At 49.7% G+C, this 17,789-nt stretch overlaps 1 protein-coding gene and 1 non-coding gene across 2 annotated transcripts in view; both read right to left on the bottom strand.

Annotated features, from left to right (window-relative positions):
* The window catches only part of MAPK1 (mitogen-activated protein kinase 1), a 55,106-nt gene extending 46,585 nt beyond the window's left edge, over positions 1 to 8,521 (bottom strand). Inside the window, exon 1 of the mRNA XM_070769974.1 lies at positions 8,198 to 8,521. Coding sequence (XP_070626075.1) covers positions 8,198 to 8,316 — 119 coding nt within the window. The 5' untranslated portion in view covers positions 8,317 to 8,521. The remainder of the gene's footprint in view (positions 1 to 8,197) is intronic.
* Positions 5,674 to 5,777, bottom strand: LOC139176890 (U6 spliceosomal RNA). The gene has a single exon (XR_011561360.1). It is a non-coding gene; the product is annotated as a U6 spliceosomal RNA (small nuclear RNA).
* Positions 8,522 to 17,789: the final 9,268 nt, after the last annotated feature.

Genomic DNA, 17,789 nt, shown 5'->3' with positions numbered 1-17,789 from the left:
AACCAAAGTATAAAACCAGGCAAACATGTTAGAAGTCATGGGGGTGAAGGGTTAAGTAGGGGCTGAAAGGAAGAAAGCAGCAGGCTTCTGGAGGGCCATCGCTTCAGTTTCTGATCTGGGCACTAATTACCCAGTTAGTGAAAACTCATTGGACTGAACAGGTAGACATGTGCACCTGGCTAAATGTAGATTTCAATAAGACGTTTTTAGAGATAAAATACTATTTACTATTGCTATTAGGAATAATAACCCATAATTAGTGCTTTTCTTCAACTACAGGCCTCTCATTAAAAAAATCTGACCACCGTAAAACAATTAGGCAGTTTCACTGTATGCATTAAAACAACTAAAAAAAAATCCAGAGCTTCCCAGGCGGCTCAGTGGTAAAGAACCGCCTGCCAATGCAGGAGACACAGGTTCAATCCCTGGTCCAGGAAGATCCCACATGCTGCAGAGCAGCGAAGCCCACACGCCCAGAGCCCGTGCTGTGCAAGGAGAGATGCTGCCGCAGTAAGGACTCAGTGCACCAGAAAGAGAGAAAAGCCTGAGCAGCAACAAAGACCCAGCACACCAAAAATAATTAAAAAGAAAAAAAAATCCAGTTCATACTAACTCCAGAAGCAAAGAGAAGAACGCTTTCCAGGCAGACAATCCTAAAACCCCTCGGGGGAGGAAGTGCCCGTGTCCCCACCCCCACTCGTCAGAGGAGGGCTGGCCGCTCCCACCCTCTCGGCACACGCTTTCCTCTGGCGACCCACTCTCTGCTCCTCTAAGTGGCAGTGGGACCTGAGGGCAATGCCCACCTCCTCCCCTCAGGGAGGCCGTGAGCCTCACCTGCAAGGCCACCCCAGGTAAGTGCAACTAAGAGGCCAAGGCTGGAGGCCCCGCTGTGGAGCGGAGAGGAGCAGAAGCCTCCCGAAGCTGCCTGCTGGACCCCGAGGACCAGAGTGCATACGAAGGCTTGCCGTTGCTTTAGTTGCTAAGCCGAGTGCGACTCTTTGTGACCCCATGACTGCAGCCCACCAGGTCCTCTGTCTATGGGATTTCCCAGGCAAGAATACTGGAGTGGGTTGCCATTCCCTTCTCCAGAAGATCTTTCCAACCAGGGATGGAACCCCCATCTCCTGCACTGGCAAGTGGATGCTTTACCACTGATCCACCAGGGAAGCCCAGCTTCTATGCTGACCCTTAAAAAAGAAAAGATACATGGAAGACATTAAACCACATCTCGCTGTGTCACCCCACGGGGGCCACACCTGGCAGCATGTGAGCTCGTCTAACTAGAAAATTCACCGCGAAGACTTCGAAAATCCCACTAAAAACCTACAGAACACAAACAAAACGTTCCTGTGACAGTAACACCGCAGATCAGCTTCAATTTAAAAGTAAACAAAATGCTCCTTAGCGCTCAGTGCTTGATGTCATCACCTAACAATGGTGATACCAGATGGCCATTTAAGAAGTACTGTTACTACTGTCTTTGCACAAAGGGAAAACACACACCTGTGTACACACACAGACCTCTAACTGTAAGCTCCCTACAGTACTCATTAAGGTTCCTCTGAGGTAACAGTTTTATTTTATTCATATTTTCATCCCAGCAACTGCTTAAGACACTCTTTATTGAGTCGCATCCATTTCAGCCCCCAAATATTTAGAGCTGACGGATAGCACACCAAACACGAGCACAAAACTCAAGGAAACCAGCTCTCCGCTTCACACAGGTTAGATTGCAACTATCAAAAAACCAGAAAATCAGTATTGACGAGGATGTGGAGAAACTGGAACCCCTGTGTGCTGCTGGTAGGAATGTATAATAGTGCAGCTGCTTTAAAAAAAAAAAAAAAGGCAGGAGGACTGCCCTGGCGGTTCAGTGGGTAAGACTCCTGCTCCCGGCGCAGGGGGCCCAGGTTCAATCCTCATCCCAGATGCCACAAGTACGGGGTAACTAGATCCCCATGCCACAGCTAAGAGCTCACACGCCGTGCCACCGCAGACTCTGCACAGCCAAAGAAGCAAATGCTAAAGACGACGGAAAAGGACCCACGGCCGGCCCCGCAGCTGAGCATGGAGGAACACCTCAGAGAATGTCTATCCGACTTGCTTTCCGACGATGGGACCTCCAAGAAGTGAACGAGAAAAGAGAGGCAAAAGGGGAGAAAGGACATCTCAGCGTTAGGCAGGCAAGGAGGCGGAGCAGGCTGGATGCCTGGGAGGCAGCTCTAGGTGTCTGCTGGGGAGTCGGCTGTTTCTGACTTAGCAGGAGTGTTAGTGTAAGAGGAGGAATACATTACAGATGGTTCTTTGGAAAACGCAGCCTGGATGCTCTACATGAGAATCTTTTTATAAATACTTGAGAATTGAGAGCATACAAATTAAATTCGTAGGAATGGCTTCTCAGCTATGGCGAACCACCAGCAGCACATCATCAGGGACACTATTAATACCAAACTTTGTTCGCAGTCTGTGCACTGAAAACCGTTCAGAAACTGCGGCTTTTCTGTTGCTCATCTAAGCTGGTCTCACGTCTCTGAACTTCAAAGAGCATAAAAGAGACATCTTCATGAGAAGTTAAATTGCCAGTTGAGGAAAGCTAGGAATCTGAATCCAGATGCGCTTCAGGTCTCGCGTCTCTACAGCTGATACACACTCCTGCTGGCCCTGCCTTTCCAAAAGGTGGCAGCAATGCCAGCAAGTTCCAGGGAGGGCAGGAGGGAACGCGCCAGCAGAGGTAACCAGTGCAGGTGTGTGGAGGAGATGCACCTGAGAGGAAGGCGGACTTGAGCAGGGCCCAGGGCTTCTCGGGGAGACACAGCCGGAGTCTCACCAGGACGGTCCTCTGGTGCAGCCGTTCAGCACTCCTGCCTGCACCACATACACACCGAAGGTCAGTAACGCCCCCAACCCACCCAACAGCCAAATCAAAACAAAACCCATGTGCAATTTAAAATGCTGTTGGAGAAGCGGTAAAAACCACAGGCTCTGAATACCCTGACGTAAGCTGAAAGATGAGAGGAAAAGCACAGTGGGCAGAGAAAGCACGAGAGATAAGGGAGCACGAAACATGATGAGGGACTGGCAGGAAAGGGCATCCTCTAATGACTTTCACCTGCAGAATCAAGTCTGCGCTCAGGAAACAACATCCTTCAGAGTCTGTCTCAACTCCAAGCTTTCTCCCGATGGCGCCCGACCGCCGTGCCGCCTTCCTAGACAACTCCAGGCTTTCCTGAGCTGATGTGCTGATTTCACACCTCCGTGTCTTTGCATGTGCAGCTACCTCGACTTAGAATGCACTCCTCAAAGCAAACTCCCCGCCAGCCATCAACACCCAGTCGAGCTCGTGAAGCCATACCAAGCCCCTCATCACTCGGGCCTTCTTTCCTCCCCGGAGCGCTGCACGCACGCCTTCTGCACAGCGCTGGTACATTCTCCGTATTATGCCCAGCTCCACCCACTATCTGAACTAAGAGCTACTCCAGGGCTGGGATCATGTGAATCTTGGCATATAACAGTGCTCAGAAGTTTCCTAGTGAATGACCTTGCAAGAAAAGTTTTTAAAAGGCTAAAACATGACACAAGCGAAGAGCAGACGAGAGATACTTCCCGTTACTGTCAACTCAGATCTCTGGTCGAGGATCACTTAGGGACAGACAGACAGGGATGCCCTATCACTTGCAAGCTGGGTGTCCATGATCGCACTCACTAACCTCTGCCTCCATTTCCACCACTGTGGTTGTGAGGACTTATCAGTGTATGCAAAAAAAAAAAAAAGCAAAATGCAACACAGTGTCAACTAAACCGGAGATCTACTAGTCTGCCTTCATCACAAAAACCACAGGACAGGGTCTACACCATCAGGAGCGTAAGCACAATGAGACTTTGATGGAACCACCTGGGGGTTTTTTGTTTGTCAAGGTCTCACATTTTTATGACTAAGCCAAAGCACTAGCACAGAAAGACACAAAGAAAATCAGTTTCCAGTGAAACAGGTCCAGCTGTTCAGACAGCAGTGCTGTTCAGAATGACATGGTGATGAAGCGACCTTGACACAGCATAAACAGGCGTGCCACCTCATGTGCGAGGCTCCTTACAGACCCAGCTTGGTGGTTCTCCAGTGTCTTCTCTTGAGAGTTGTCCCTGATTTTATCATCAGTTTTCACTCGAATTCGTTGGGGAATGGGACAACTCTGCTTTTGTTTCTTGGCCTGGAATCACTTGATTCTGAAAGTCTTATGAGAAGACATAGTGAAGAGCAAACTCAACCACACACAGGATGGCGGGGAGGAGGAGTGAGCCCATCTATCAGGGGAGCTGCAAGTCAACAAATCCAACAGCGTCTCTTCCAGCTGCACGGCATTCTCTACCATGTTCAAAGCAGTCCCCAGGGACCCCGGCCTCCTCGGGCTCCTCTGACAGTGCACATACGGTCCTCTGGTCTCTGACCACGCTTCCTCTGTCCTTTTCTGAAACTCGCCCTCTAAAGACACTTAAAATCAGGCATTCCTTAAGCTCAGCTCTCATTTTTTTTCTCATCTTGTCCACTCTCGAGGCTTCAATTCGTATCTCTATGGAGATGATTCCATGATCTCTCGGTCACATTCAGCAAGTGTTTCAAATTGAACTTACCCGAGACACTTATCTTACTTAGACAATTAAGCAAAGAGCTTCAATGCTCCTCTTTCACACCATGTTTTTCCTTTTTTCCTGATTCTTATACCTCTCACCACTCCTCAACTCCCTCTTCTGCTCATCTCTTAAAAGGACTCTTTTGTTACCTTCTTGGTATTTCTATCTCACTGCTTCTTAACCTTTCTGGGATAACGGAGCTTTTGGAAATCTAATGAATGTTCTGCGTTGTTTACTAAAAAGATAAAAATACAGAACACATGCATGCCACCTCACCCATGACCACCAACGAGAATCTGTCATCCACTGGAGACTGTCACTGACCCAAATCTTCACCCCCATATTCTCCTTCCCTCTTATTTTCAAGATGCCTTCTGGATACAGCTTATATGGCCTGCTGCATCACAAACTTAACAATTTCAAACCAGAAATCACTGTTTCTCCTTAACAAACCTCTGCTGATGGCATTCCTTCTCTCGTAAGGGCACCGCCACCCTCCCAGGCTCCCACCTAGAAGACTTGACATTAACAACTAAACGCTGCATCACCAAGTCTGCTCTCAGAAACCGCTCTCGAATCCAGCCCACCTCTCCCGGCCTCTTGCCCTTCAAGACGTCGTAATCCTTTGCTTCATCCCACACCTGCCGTGACCAGAAGTCCACCGCTCTTCTGACAGGAGTTCCACTGCTGACTCGGTCTTTGTAAAGGCTCTCATCTCCATCTGCTGCAGTCCTCGCCTGCTATATTACTCTACCTCTAGAGGGTTACGACAGCCTCGTTGATTCCCCACCCATTTTTCCCCCCGTAATTTCCACCAGGGTTGACCTATCCCCCTCCAAGCTCCAAAACTGACCATGCGCCTGCCTCTTTTTAAAAACACTGATGCATCTTCAATCTGCAAATACACAACCAAACTCGGGTCTGCCTTTAGCGTCTTCTAGTCTGCCACCTAAATACTTTGCCAGGATTAGATTCCATAGCTTAGACTGTCAGTGTCAGCTATTATCTTTCTTTCTTTTTTTTTTTTTTTTTTTTTCTTTTTTTTTTTTAAGTACGGAACACTTCACGAATTTGCGTGTCATCCTTGAGCAGGGGCCATGCTAATCTCTGTATCATTCCAATTTTAGTATATGTGCTGCCGAGGCGAGCACTCAGCTATTATCTTTCTATCAAAATCACACTCACTCTTTTTTTTTTTTTTTGGGTTTTTATTTTTTTATTTTTTATTTTTTTTTCTTTTTTTAAAATTTTATTTTATTTTTAAACTTTACAATATTGTATTAGTTTTGCCAAATATCGAAATGAATCCGCCACAGGTATACTCACTCTTAAAGGCCCAATTCAAACTCCACTCTTCATCTTTGTATCTTCTACATGAGGATTAGAAGAAGGACTCTGCACAGAAAAGGCAAATTCCTAAGGAACTGATTCAGGAAATGAAAGGGAAAAAAAAAACTTTTCCCTGAAAATCTTAAATCTTTCTGGAAGCTGTTTTTTTTTTTTTTTTAATATTACTATTCAAATACTAACATTTCAATCAAGAAACCCTCCTTAAACCCAGCATTGTTAACCAACAATAAAGACTAATAATGTACAATGTAGATTAAATTATTAAGTAAATATCAACCTCAAAATAAAAAGGTATAATCTAGACCCAGGATTCTAATTCCAGTAGTATCTGTAATCTGATCTTAAGAAAGGAACTTCACAGTAAGAAGACTTAATGCTTCACCTGATAAGAAACAGAAGGTCAAGTAAGTCTACAGCAGCGATAGAAAGCCACCAGACCTAAATCAGCTTCAGATTCGTAAGAATTCTTATCAGATTAAAAAAAACTTTCAACTGAAATGTCATAAAACTATTTTTAGTCGTTATTTTAAAGGGCTGGAAGGTGTCTGAACCTCTCACAGAGGGACATGTTCAGCGGCATACTTCCCAACAAGTGAAACAGCAATGAGATGTACCACAGAAACAATGCTGCGGGCAGTATATTCTGCTACGTTCTAGGACCTTTTTTCTTTTAAGCCTGACCTAATTCAAATTTTCTCTTCACTCCTAAGCCTTGTGAGTTTGTGTTAATTTCAGTTGGACATAGTGAAGCATTTTGCTTCCAAAAAGAATGAACATACTCAAGATTAATTGGAAGACTTTAATTGAAAATCTTTTTTGAAAAAATGTTAACTAATACTTAGCAAAAATTGCCCTCTATGGTATTTATAAAACTATGATCATTCAAATTTGAATACATTTTTGAAATAGAAATGTTTATAACAGTAGAACAAGCTAAAATCCTAAAATTAGACATTACATTAAGGAAAGCAAGGGCTCAGATGGTAAAGAATCCATCTGCAATGCAGGAGACCCAGGTTCGATCCCTGGGCCGGGCAGATCCCCTGGAGAACGGAATGGCAACCCACTCTACTGTTCTTGCCTGGAGAATCCCATGGACAGAGGAGCCTGGCGGGCTACAGCCCATGGACTCACAGGGAGTCGGACACGACTACGCAACTCACACACACACAAGGTAAGCAGGGTGTAATGAAAAGAACTGCAGCAATTGAAATAGGATCTCAGTCTAGAATCTCAAGTCTGACTCTGGTTGCACGACTTCAGAGTTGGCTTCACCGGGAAATGCTTTCTCATTTGAAGGGTATCATCCCCTTTCCCTCCCTCCAGATGGCTGTTCAAATAAAATGAGATAGTGGACCTGGCACAGCACCTACCACAAAGCGCTCAACAAATGCCAGCTTCCTTCGTTCAACAAAAAAGACACGCTCCCAAGAAGATTTAGGCGTGAGGGTATCTACACTCGCACAAGTCTTCACCAGCACAAAACACGGCAGCTGGTTGGTTCTAAAGAAAAGCCAGACCCCCATTTCACGAACGTTTCTGAGGAAACACTGGATGAGGACAAGAGCCTGCATGTGACTCTGGAGGACGCCATCAGAACAGGGCTGCACACATACACACGAAGACCACTAAAATGCCCAGGAATTGGGGTTCAAACGTCTGCAGCCTTTAAGGCTGGTAGGAGAGCTCACGCCCCGCGAAGAAAAAGCAAGTCAGACTGGGCCCAGCTCCGGATGACTACTCTGCTGAACCAGGAGAGCGACGCGGGCTCATCCTCCTGAGGCGCGCGCAGCGCGGCACTAAAACCCGTTTCGAGCCTGCCAAGAACCCACCACGAACGCCCGCTCGCAAGCCTGCGCAGGAGAGCCCCCGGCGTCGCGGAGGGCCCCTCACGAAGGCCGCAGGCGACGGGAGGAAAAGACCACGGGCTAAGGTCGGGGCTGTGCGCACCCGCCGCGGCGAGCGTCCGAAGGAATTCGCGGCCGCGCTGCGCGCACCCGGCGGAGGGGGGGCCTCGGGGGCCCGGCCCCAGCCCCCCGCCCGCGCCCAGCGACGCCCAGGCCCGAGGCCTCCGCCCCGCGCCCGAGGCCCGCTCGGCGCGCAGACGGCAGCGCAGCCCGGGGGGCCGGGGCCGGCGTCCGGCCGCGGCGCGGGCGAGGCCGCGGCGGCTTCCCCGCCAGGCCCGGGCGGGCGCTGCGGGCTGCGGGTCGCGGACACTCACCACACCATGCCGTAGGCGCCCTCGCCGATGTACGAGAGATTGGTGTAGCGCGGCCCCACGTCGAACACCTGCCCGCGGACCATCTCCGGGCCCGCGCCCGCCGCCGCCGCCGCCGCCATGTTGGCTGCCGGGCCGCCGCCGCCGCCGCGCTGCGCTCGACGCTCCGCGGCCGCCGCTCGGCCCACGCCGCGCCTCCCGGGGGACCGGGCCGCCGCAGCTGCCTCCGCTGGCCGGAAAGGAGCGGGGAGGCCGCCGCTCGGGAGAGCCGGGGACGTACCCGCCGCTCGGACCGACTGCCTGCCTGACTGACGGGCGGGCCGGCGGGCGGGCGGGCGGAGGGAGGGGCGCGCGCCGAGGAGGGCGTCGAGGCGGGCCCGGGCGGCGTGCGCGTGGATTGGCTCTCCGCGCGCAGGGGGCGGGGCATGCGACCGGCGGCAGGGGCGCGCTGGGGCGGGGCATGGCGGCCGGCGCGGCGGGGCGCGGCCACAGGCGCTCGAGGAGTTGGGGGCGGGGCGCCCCCCCACCAGCCAGGCACCGGGGACCCGGGCGTCAGACCCGAAGGCCGCGCCGACCCGAGAAGGCGGACCCTGCCATATCCAGCCGTGCGCCCGGACCTGGCCTTTGCGCGTGCGCGGTCCACACGAACTTGAGGCCTCGACGCCCGGATAGAAACCGGAAGAGGGACCGAGACCGAGAAAGACATTTGCATCCTGAGACGGTGAAAACCCAGAGGTGGAGGCCGAGGGGAGAGTCCGGGACGGGCAGGGCCCGCTGGTCGGACAGAGGCTCATTCAACGGGTGTTCCTTACCGTGATGCTGCCGGTCCAGGCTCCCCGGAGTTACCTTCCAGCGGAGAGAGACGTGGATGCACAGCGTCGATGGACAGAAGAAGCGATGAGTCGCAAGGAAGACTGGGCGGCAGACGCCAGTGGTGATGGTGTTATGAAAAAATATGAAGCAGAGTAAGAGGTTCCGGCAACCTGCTGCTGCTGCTGCTAAGTCGCTTCAGTCGTGTCCAACTCTGTGCGACCCCATAGACGGCAGCCCACCAGGCTCCCCCGTCCCTGGGATTCTCCAGGCAAGAACACTGGAGTGGGTTGCCATTTCCTTCTCCAATGCATAAGAGTGAAAAGTGAAAGTGAAGTCGCTCGCAACCTAGACAGCGTATTAAAAAGCAGAGACATCACTTTGTCAACAAAGGTCCGTCTAGTCAAAGCTACAGTTTTTCCAGTAGTCTTGTATGGATATGAAAGTTGGACTAAAAAGAAAGCTGAGCGCAGAAGAATTGATGTTTTTGAACTGTGCTGTTGGAGAAGACTCTTGAGAGTCCCTTGGACTGCAGGGAGATCCAACCAGTGTTCATTGGAAGGACTGATGCTGAAGCTGAAACTCCAGTACTTTGGCCACATGATTCGAAGAACTGACTCAATTGAAAAGTCCCTGATGCTGGGAACGATTGAGGGCAGGAGGAGAAGGGGATGACGGAGGATGAGATGGTTGCATGGCCTCACGGACTCAATGGACATGAGTTTGAGTAGATGCCGGGAGTTGGTGATGGACAGGGAGGCCTGGCGTGCTACAATTCATGGGGTCGCAAAGAGTCGGACACGACTGAGTAACTGAACTGAAAGAGGTTGGGAATACGGCGTTGAAACACTGAGAATGACATTAAGATTCAGAGACTTGAGATCGGTAGACATGGAAAGAACCTCAGACGTAGGACATGCTGAAATAAAAATGCAAAGATAGAATCACTGAAAACCAGAGCAGCAAGATCTAGAGAGAAGGAGACAAACACACTGAGGCTCAGAAATAGTCACAGACACCACAGGTTGAAAAATAAGAGTCGGCTCTTGAAGCAAGTGAATGCTGAGAATAGCTAAGACGAAGAGAGAAAACCCGTCTCCCCACTGCCTCTGGACCTCCACCCGCACCCTCTTTGGAGGGGAGTCAGAGTGGGAGACCCTGCATCCTGACTGTCCAGCACTGTGGTCTTGAAAGCCTGGACTTCCAGGCATCAACAAAGATCAATTAGACAATCTCCAAGCAAAAAAAAAAAAAATAAATGAACCCTCTAGGGAAAAATGTGTGGCACGTGAGAAAAGAGAGTGCTGGGGCCAAAAATCACTCCTTTGCAATAAATATATTTAGCCCATGAGGCAGAACCCAGTTTCAGAAAGCACCTGATTCTTATTCTCCATTAAAAAGAGGACATTGGTTTTAAGGAACAGGCCGAGATAAATGGAGAGTATCCTGAAATTAAAATCACGATAGCAAAAAGCGGTGGTCAGAGCAGTAAAAAGCAGATGGAATGACGCAGAAGGGCCGATCAGCAACACAGAAGACAACTCTGAGGACAAGTAAGTGATGAAGCTCCTGGAGAAGAAAACGCACAGGAGAACGCCACGGAGAGTCGAGGAATAGGCACCCCGAAGAAGACAGCAAATCCATTAGACGTGATAAATTATACCAAAAGAAATTTTGCCTTCGGTTTAAAAAGATCTGGGGTGGAGGGGGGGAATTGAGTGAGTTCTCTGAGTCCAGAAAAATAAGCAGAAACCAACTTCAAGAAATAATCTGGAGGGGCTTCCCTGGTGGCTCAGTAAAAAAAAAAACAATGCCCAGTGCAGAAGACACTCCTTCTGTCCCAGGTCCGGGAAGATCCCACACGCTGTGGAGCAACTGAGCCTATATGCAGCAACCGCTGAAGCCCATAGAGCCTGCTCCGCAACAAGAGAAGCCGCTGCAATGAGAAGCCTGCACGTGGCAAGGAAGAGTAACTCCCACTCTCAGCACCTAGAGAAAAACCCGCACAGCAGGAAGACCCAGCACAACCACAAATTAATTAATTAATTAAAAAGATAATAATCTGGAAAAGTCCTGAAATTTCAGGGATAGAAAAACACAGTATTTGATCATTAAAAAAAAAAAGGACTATTTGAAAAACTGAAAGCTGGGCCTTCCCTAGCGGTCCAGTGGTTAAGAGTCCACCGTCTAATGCAGGGGACACAGGTTTGAGCCCTGGCTGGGAAACTAAGATCCTGTATGTTTCAAAGCTCAGCCGAAAAATAAAAAGCTGAAAGCTGGTTTTCTGCCGATGCCTCCTCTGTAATAATAAAATGCCAAAGGAAAATGGGAACAAGTTGGCAGCAGTCTGAGAGGCTGGGTTATCCATGTGACACCCTGCGGGTGCTTCCGCTCCACGTTTTCCAAACTGCCGACGGTTACCTGCAGGAGCCCTGCACTCAGATGGCAAGATAGAGCTTGAACCTTGGCTTTTCTGCTTACTACCTGTACGACTTTGGCCTCAGTTTCCCCACCCTTAAAACAGAGATCACAACAGCACTTACCTCCCTATTGTACAGAATAAGACAGCAGATGTAAAGCTCCTGGCTCCTAGTACGTACTCAGTAGACGTTACGATTACTATCGACCCCACCCAGACCTGTTCCTCATCTCAGGCTTCTGGATCCTATCACCACCCAGATCCTCCAGCTGAGGTCTGGGGATGATCCTGACAATTCATTTTACCATACTCCCAACCCCTCCCAGCATCTGACCCATCGCAAACCCCTATACATTCTATTTTTTCAGTATTTTGGAAGTCACTGCTACTCAAAGTGTGGCCTCCAGACCAGCAGCAGCAGCATCAGGTGGGGGTCTATTGGGAACACAACATCCTGGGCCCCACCCCAGACCTGCCGACTCGGGATCTGCATTTTCACAAGGTCCCTGGTGGTTTCATACGCATCTGAAACTTCTGGAAAGCACTGTTTTCTTTGTAGTTGAGATACCAGTGATGTATCACGGCACCTGCCCTCCGCCCTGCTTTTGCCTGCTCCCCATGCTCCAGACAGGCCAGACAGCTCTCAGCTCTTTTCTGCCCTGCAACCTGGCCACGTACCTCTCTCTCTGCGGGTGACATGTCGTCTCTTCACTCTTCTAGCATCTGTGGGCGTTTGAAAGTCACTGACTCTCGGAGAACTTCTCTTGCCTGCTTCTCTGGTCGCTAAGCAACCCTGTGATGAGAGTCTGGCTTCCCCTGTGGTCTTCGACAGGGAAAGTGCATTGCCCAGGAGACAGCCCTGCTCAGGTCCTTTGGCAATTGCTGTTCCCTCCAAGATGGGGTTTAGATACACATCAGCTTCTGCTGAGTCAGGCTGGCATGAGCCAGGCCCGGCGGGAAGAATCATCTAGCTAGACTGACAACAACAAATTTCCAGAAGCCCGGAGCTGAGACCCTGAACGTGGCTCTGTAGTGCCAGGAGACCACGGAAGCCGCTATCCAAGCCCAAGTGAAAGTTGCTCAGTCGCGTCCAACTCTTTGTGACCCCATGGACTATACATACAGTCCATGGACTTCTCCAGGCCAGAATACTTGAGTGGATAGCTGTTCCCTTCTTCCGGAGATCTTCCCCACCCAGGGATCAAACCCAGGTCTCCCACATTGCAGGCGGATTCTTTACCAGCTGAGCCACCAGGGAAGCCCAAGACCTAAGACCCTGCTTAGATGGCTAGCTGGCCACCTTGATGTCTTCCTGAGTGTCCCTCTAGAGTGGTGACAGTGTGCAGATCTGTGGAATCTTAGAAGACACGTGGACATCTGTTGTTTTCTGCCTGCCCAACATTGACCCCTTCTCCTTCTGGTAGCAACAATCCAGTTTTCTTACACTTAGAGCATCTGCCCCCCCGCCCCAAGTCAGGAATAAGCCTGTGACCCAGGGCTCCCCAATCAGAGTCACAGATGTTGGTTCAAAAGATGAGCAGGAGACCCGATCCAGGCCAATGCCACTCAGCCCGGACTTCTGCAGAAACAGCTGAGAAAGGGGTGCTTCCCTCCTGCCGAGGTTGGCAGAGAAGGAGCTGTGGGAGTGGGGCCAAACACGCCACAGCGTGAAAACTGCCCTCTAGGGTAAAGCTGAGACGGGGAAGCAGGGCCCAAGGACGGAGACAACTTCCTGACGACACAGCCTGGCGATTCGGCCGAGGCTGGACTGCACAAGTGCGTGAGACAATGTGTCTCTTTTAACTGAAGTCAGTTTGAGGTACGGTTTTGTCACTCGAAACCACAAGAGTTTGTGACTAATACACAACCCGGCTGACTCCCTTTTCTGCAAAAATGGCTCAGACTCATACAATAAATCACTGGGACATGAATCAGAAACTCATGAATGACGAAATGAGGGAAAAGAACTGGCAGTGAGCCTTGAAACCAGCTAAAGATGGAGAGATAACTGAATAAAAACACCGCTCAGTAGAGACTGAGGCTGATGAGTTGAAGCAATTGTTGTTGCTATGGTAACAAACAAACTGCAAAAGGGAAAAATTGAGAAAGAGGATTTTTTTTTTAAACCGGGGTTCTAACCTCAGATTAATGCAATGAAAACCAGAGAGGAAGAAAGAGGGTAGGAAAAGCAAGGTACTAAGCCTTTGTTTTACAGAAAATGAAGAAAAGAGTTACTGTAAAAAACTGTATAATTTCATTTTTTTCCAGTGTAAAAAGTTGTATGCCTACCTCATAAATTCTTTTGCTGTTTTTGTTGTTCAGTCACTGAGCCCTGACTCCTCTGTCCTCTACTATCTCCCAGAGTTTGCTCAAGTTTGTGTTTATGGAGTCAGCGATGCTATCTAACCATCTCATCTTCTGCCACCCCCTTCTCCTTTTGCCTTCAACCTTCCCCAGCATCAGGGTCTTTTTCAATGAGACAGCTCTTCGTGTCACGTTACAAGAGATAAAGGGAAGAAGGTAATTCATACAACAAAAATCGAGACCTGTAACCAGAAGTGTACTAGACACTTTCCTCACATTGTAATCAGAAAAGAAATGGCAAGGAATCATTAAAAAAAAAAGTCAAAATACTAGAAAATTAGATGACAGAAAGTTAAGGTAGGTCTAACAAATAAGGGAAATGTAAATAAATAAGAAACACCTAAATAGCTAAAATCCCTGTATAAAAATATGAAAATCTCAGCTCAGAGGACAAACTCTGAGTATTTACCGTCGTTAGCAAAGACTTGCCAAAAGAGAAGACAGATATTGTATATTAACGCATGCATTTGGAATCTAGAAAGACCACTAAACCTGTTTGCAGGGCAGCAATGGTGACCCGGAACAGACTGCGGACACAGAGGGAGAAGCGGGGGACGAACAGAGGCGGGAGCCTGGAAACACAGTCGTTGCCACGTGCAAACCAGGCAGCAAGTGGGGATCTGCCGTGTGACACGGAAGCCCAGCCCAGGGCTCTGTGACGCCCTGGATGGGTGGGGTGGGGAGGGAGAGGGGGGCGGCTCATGTGGGAGGGACATATGTCTACCTGCGGCTGATTCACGTTGAGGTATAGCAGAAACCAACGCAATATTGTAAAGCGATTATCCCCCAATAAAAGAAAAGACGTTGCAAAAAATACACACAGAATAAAAAGTCATTGCGAAACCAAATTCACCATATTACACAGCAGCGCAAAACAGGAGACAAATAATCTTTGGAAATACAACTAACAGAAACACAGCTACAGTAAAATATATCACGGAGAAATACATAAACCCAGCTAGAGTAAAGTATGTGACAGACTGTGATATAAAACCAGGATAAAGATAAGGGAAAGAGCACCATAATAAGGCGTAAAAGTGTATGCTGAGGCCTACAGCTACATGAAATATAAAAGATATCTTGCCACAAAAAGATCTTTTGTTTGTTTGATTGATGACTTTTGGGCCATGAGGCATGTGGGATCCCAGTTCCCAGATCAGGGCCCTCACTGGTAGCCCCCACAGAAGAAGCCCAGAGTCTCAACCCCTGAACCGCGAGGGAAGTCCTGAAGGGCAAGATTTATGTTATATATACTTTACCACCAAAAACTCAATTGGCTACATTTCTGACAGCTGATTTCTGGAGTCTCCCTAGTCCAATCCATCTATGTGTTTACGCTTGTGGCAGTATCAGGGTATTAATTCAAAATTTGTGCTTTGGCCGTGCCAATCAGGGGATCAGACTTGCTCCCCCTGCACTGGAAGCTCGGAATGTCAACCCCTAGACCACTGGGGGAGTCCCCCAGACTGGAGTGGGTTGCCATTTCCTTCTCCAATGCATGAAAGTGAAAAGTGAAAGTGAAGTCGCTCAGTCGTGTCTGACTTTCAGCGACCCCATGGACTGCAGCCCACCAGGCTCCTCCATCCATGGGACTTTCCAGGCAAGAGTACTGGAGTGGGTGCCATCGCCTTCTCCGGACTGTCTTAATTACTGCAGCTATAAAGGAAGTCTTAAAATCAGATACTGGGACTCCTCTAACTTTATTCACGTTTCTCTAAACTGTTTGAAATACTACATTTATTTTGACTCCCAATATCAATTTTGGTCATGGCTTTTCTTCCAAGGAGCAAGGGTCTTTTAATTTCATGGCTGCAGTCACCATCTGCAGTGATTCTGGAGCTATGACCAACCTAGGCAGCATCTTAAAAAGCAGAGACATTGCTTTGCCAACAAAGGTCCATCTAGCCAAAGCTATATGGTTTTTCCAGTGGTCACGTATGGATGTGAGTTGGACTATAAAGAAAGCTGAGTGCCGAAGAATTGATGCTTTGGATCTGTGGTGTTGGAGAAGACTCTTGGAGTCCCTTGGACTGCAAGGAGATCCAACCAGTCCATTCTAAAGGAGATCAGTCCTGAGTGTTCACTGGAAGGACTGGTGCTGAAGCTGAAACTCCAATACTTTGACCAACTGATGCGAAGAACTGACTCATTGGAAAAGAGCCTAATGCTGGGGAAGATTGAAGGCGGGAGGAGAAGGGGACGACAGAGGATGAGATGGCTGGAAGACATCAGTGCCTCAATGAACATCAGTTTGAGTAAGCTCTGGGAATTGGTGATGGACAGGGGGGCCTGCCATGATGCAGTCCATGGGGTCGAAAAGAGTGGGACACGACTGAGCGACTGAACTGAACTGGTCAATTTCGGACTGTGGCGCTGGAGAAGACTCTTGAGGGTCCCTCGGACTACAAGGAGATCAAACCAGTCCATCCTAAAGGAAATCAGTCCTGAATATTCATTGGAGACTGGTGCTGAAGCTTCCAAACGATTTCTTTCAATTTTTTTTTTTTTTTTTTAGCCTTGCCATGTAGCCTGACCCCTGAGCAGAAGGGGTTATGATCATTGGCAGAACTTCCGAATAGGAGGGAGTGACCGCCCACACGGTCATTTAGGGCCAGGGTCAGGAGTCCAACTCTTTTTCCTTCAGAAGGAGTCACTCGGTGGTCCGTATACACCATCTGCGCATTCTCTCTGGTAACCAAGGAAATGCAAACGAAAAGTACACGTGCCGAACGCAGGAGACCTAAGAGATTCGAGTTCCGTCCCTGGGTTGGGAAGGTCCCTTGGAGGAGGGCACGGCAACCCACTCAGCACTCTTGCCTGGAGGATCCCACGGACGGAGGAACCTGCTGGGCTATACGTAGTCCATGGGGGTTGCTAAGAGTCGGACACGACTGCAGTGACTTAGCACACACGCAACCAAGGAAATGCAACAAAACCACAAAGAGATGCTGTTATACACGTTATGCTGTGCTGTGCTCAGCCGTGTCTGACTCTCTGTGACCCCGTGGACTGTAGCCCGCCAGGTTCCCCTGTCCATGGGATTTCCCAGGCAAGAAGACTGGGGTGGGTGGCCATCGCCTACACCAGGGGTTTATACTTGTTACATTGATGGAATTAGAGTCTGATGGAACCAAGTGCAGGTGAGGATGGGGGACGTGGACACACCCTGTGTGCCAGGGGCCGCAGCATGGCACAGGCCCTTTGCATAGCCCTTGGTGGGGGTGAAGATGCGTCCTGCACACAAGTGGTCGCCCAGCCCGGCCCCAATACGGGGCTCTGCAACTGCCGTGTTTAAACTCCTAATGATTTATCCCAGGGCCCCACGTTTTGTTCTGTATCAGATCCTGCAAATTCTGTGGCCAGTCCCAGCCGGAGGTTCCACTCCAGGGCACCAGGACCCTGACCGAGGATGTTCATAGCAGCTCTGTTTCTGCAAGAAGCCAGACCCCCCCTGCACGGATGAATCCCAGAAGGAGGCCATGAGTAACAAGGACACGGAGCAGAAGAATGCAGCCAGCAGGGGCCCCGTCAGAATGACAAGCAGGATGAACTGACGGTGTCAGGAGACGCACAGGCAGGCAAGTCCACACAGAAATCCTTTACAGCGCAAGGCAGAGGCTGGGCAAGGTACTCCCAGGCTGGCTAATGGGCCCACAGTTACGATCAATTACGTCTGATCCATGATTTTGCTTCTCCATGCGTTTATGTCAGACGCTTGATGGAAGAACCGGCCCAGGCTGGAAGAGGGGGCCATGACAGGCGGCTGGCCTCGGCGGGGGACACGCAAGCTGGACTCGAGAGGCAGCTGCCTAGAACCAGCTTCACACGTGAGGCCCTGGCACACAGACCGAACTACACCACGGACCTCGAGAGGGCCAGACCGCGGCCTGTTTCTGTCAGATGTGTCCGCGCAGTTCCGACTCTAAATCTGTAACTGGTACATGTAATCTGTTTCATTTCGGCAACTTTCTGTTGCTCGCCTTTCTGGGCAAAAAGGTGACT

This window comes from Bos indicus, chromosome 17 (genome assembly GCF_029378745.1).
Source record: "Bos indicus isolate NIAB-ARS_2022 breed Sahiwal x Tharparkar chromosome 17, NIAB-ARS_B.indTharparkar_mat_pri_1.0, whole genome shotgun sequence".
In the NCBI taxonomy this organism is placed as follows: domain Eukaryota; kingdom Metazoa; phylum Chordata; class Mammalia; order Artiodactyla; family Bovidae; genus Bos; species Bos indicus.
The sequence above is the reverse complement of the archived record's forward strand: the minus strand, read 5'-3'. Positions and strand labels throughout refer to the sequence as shown.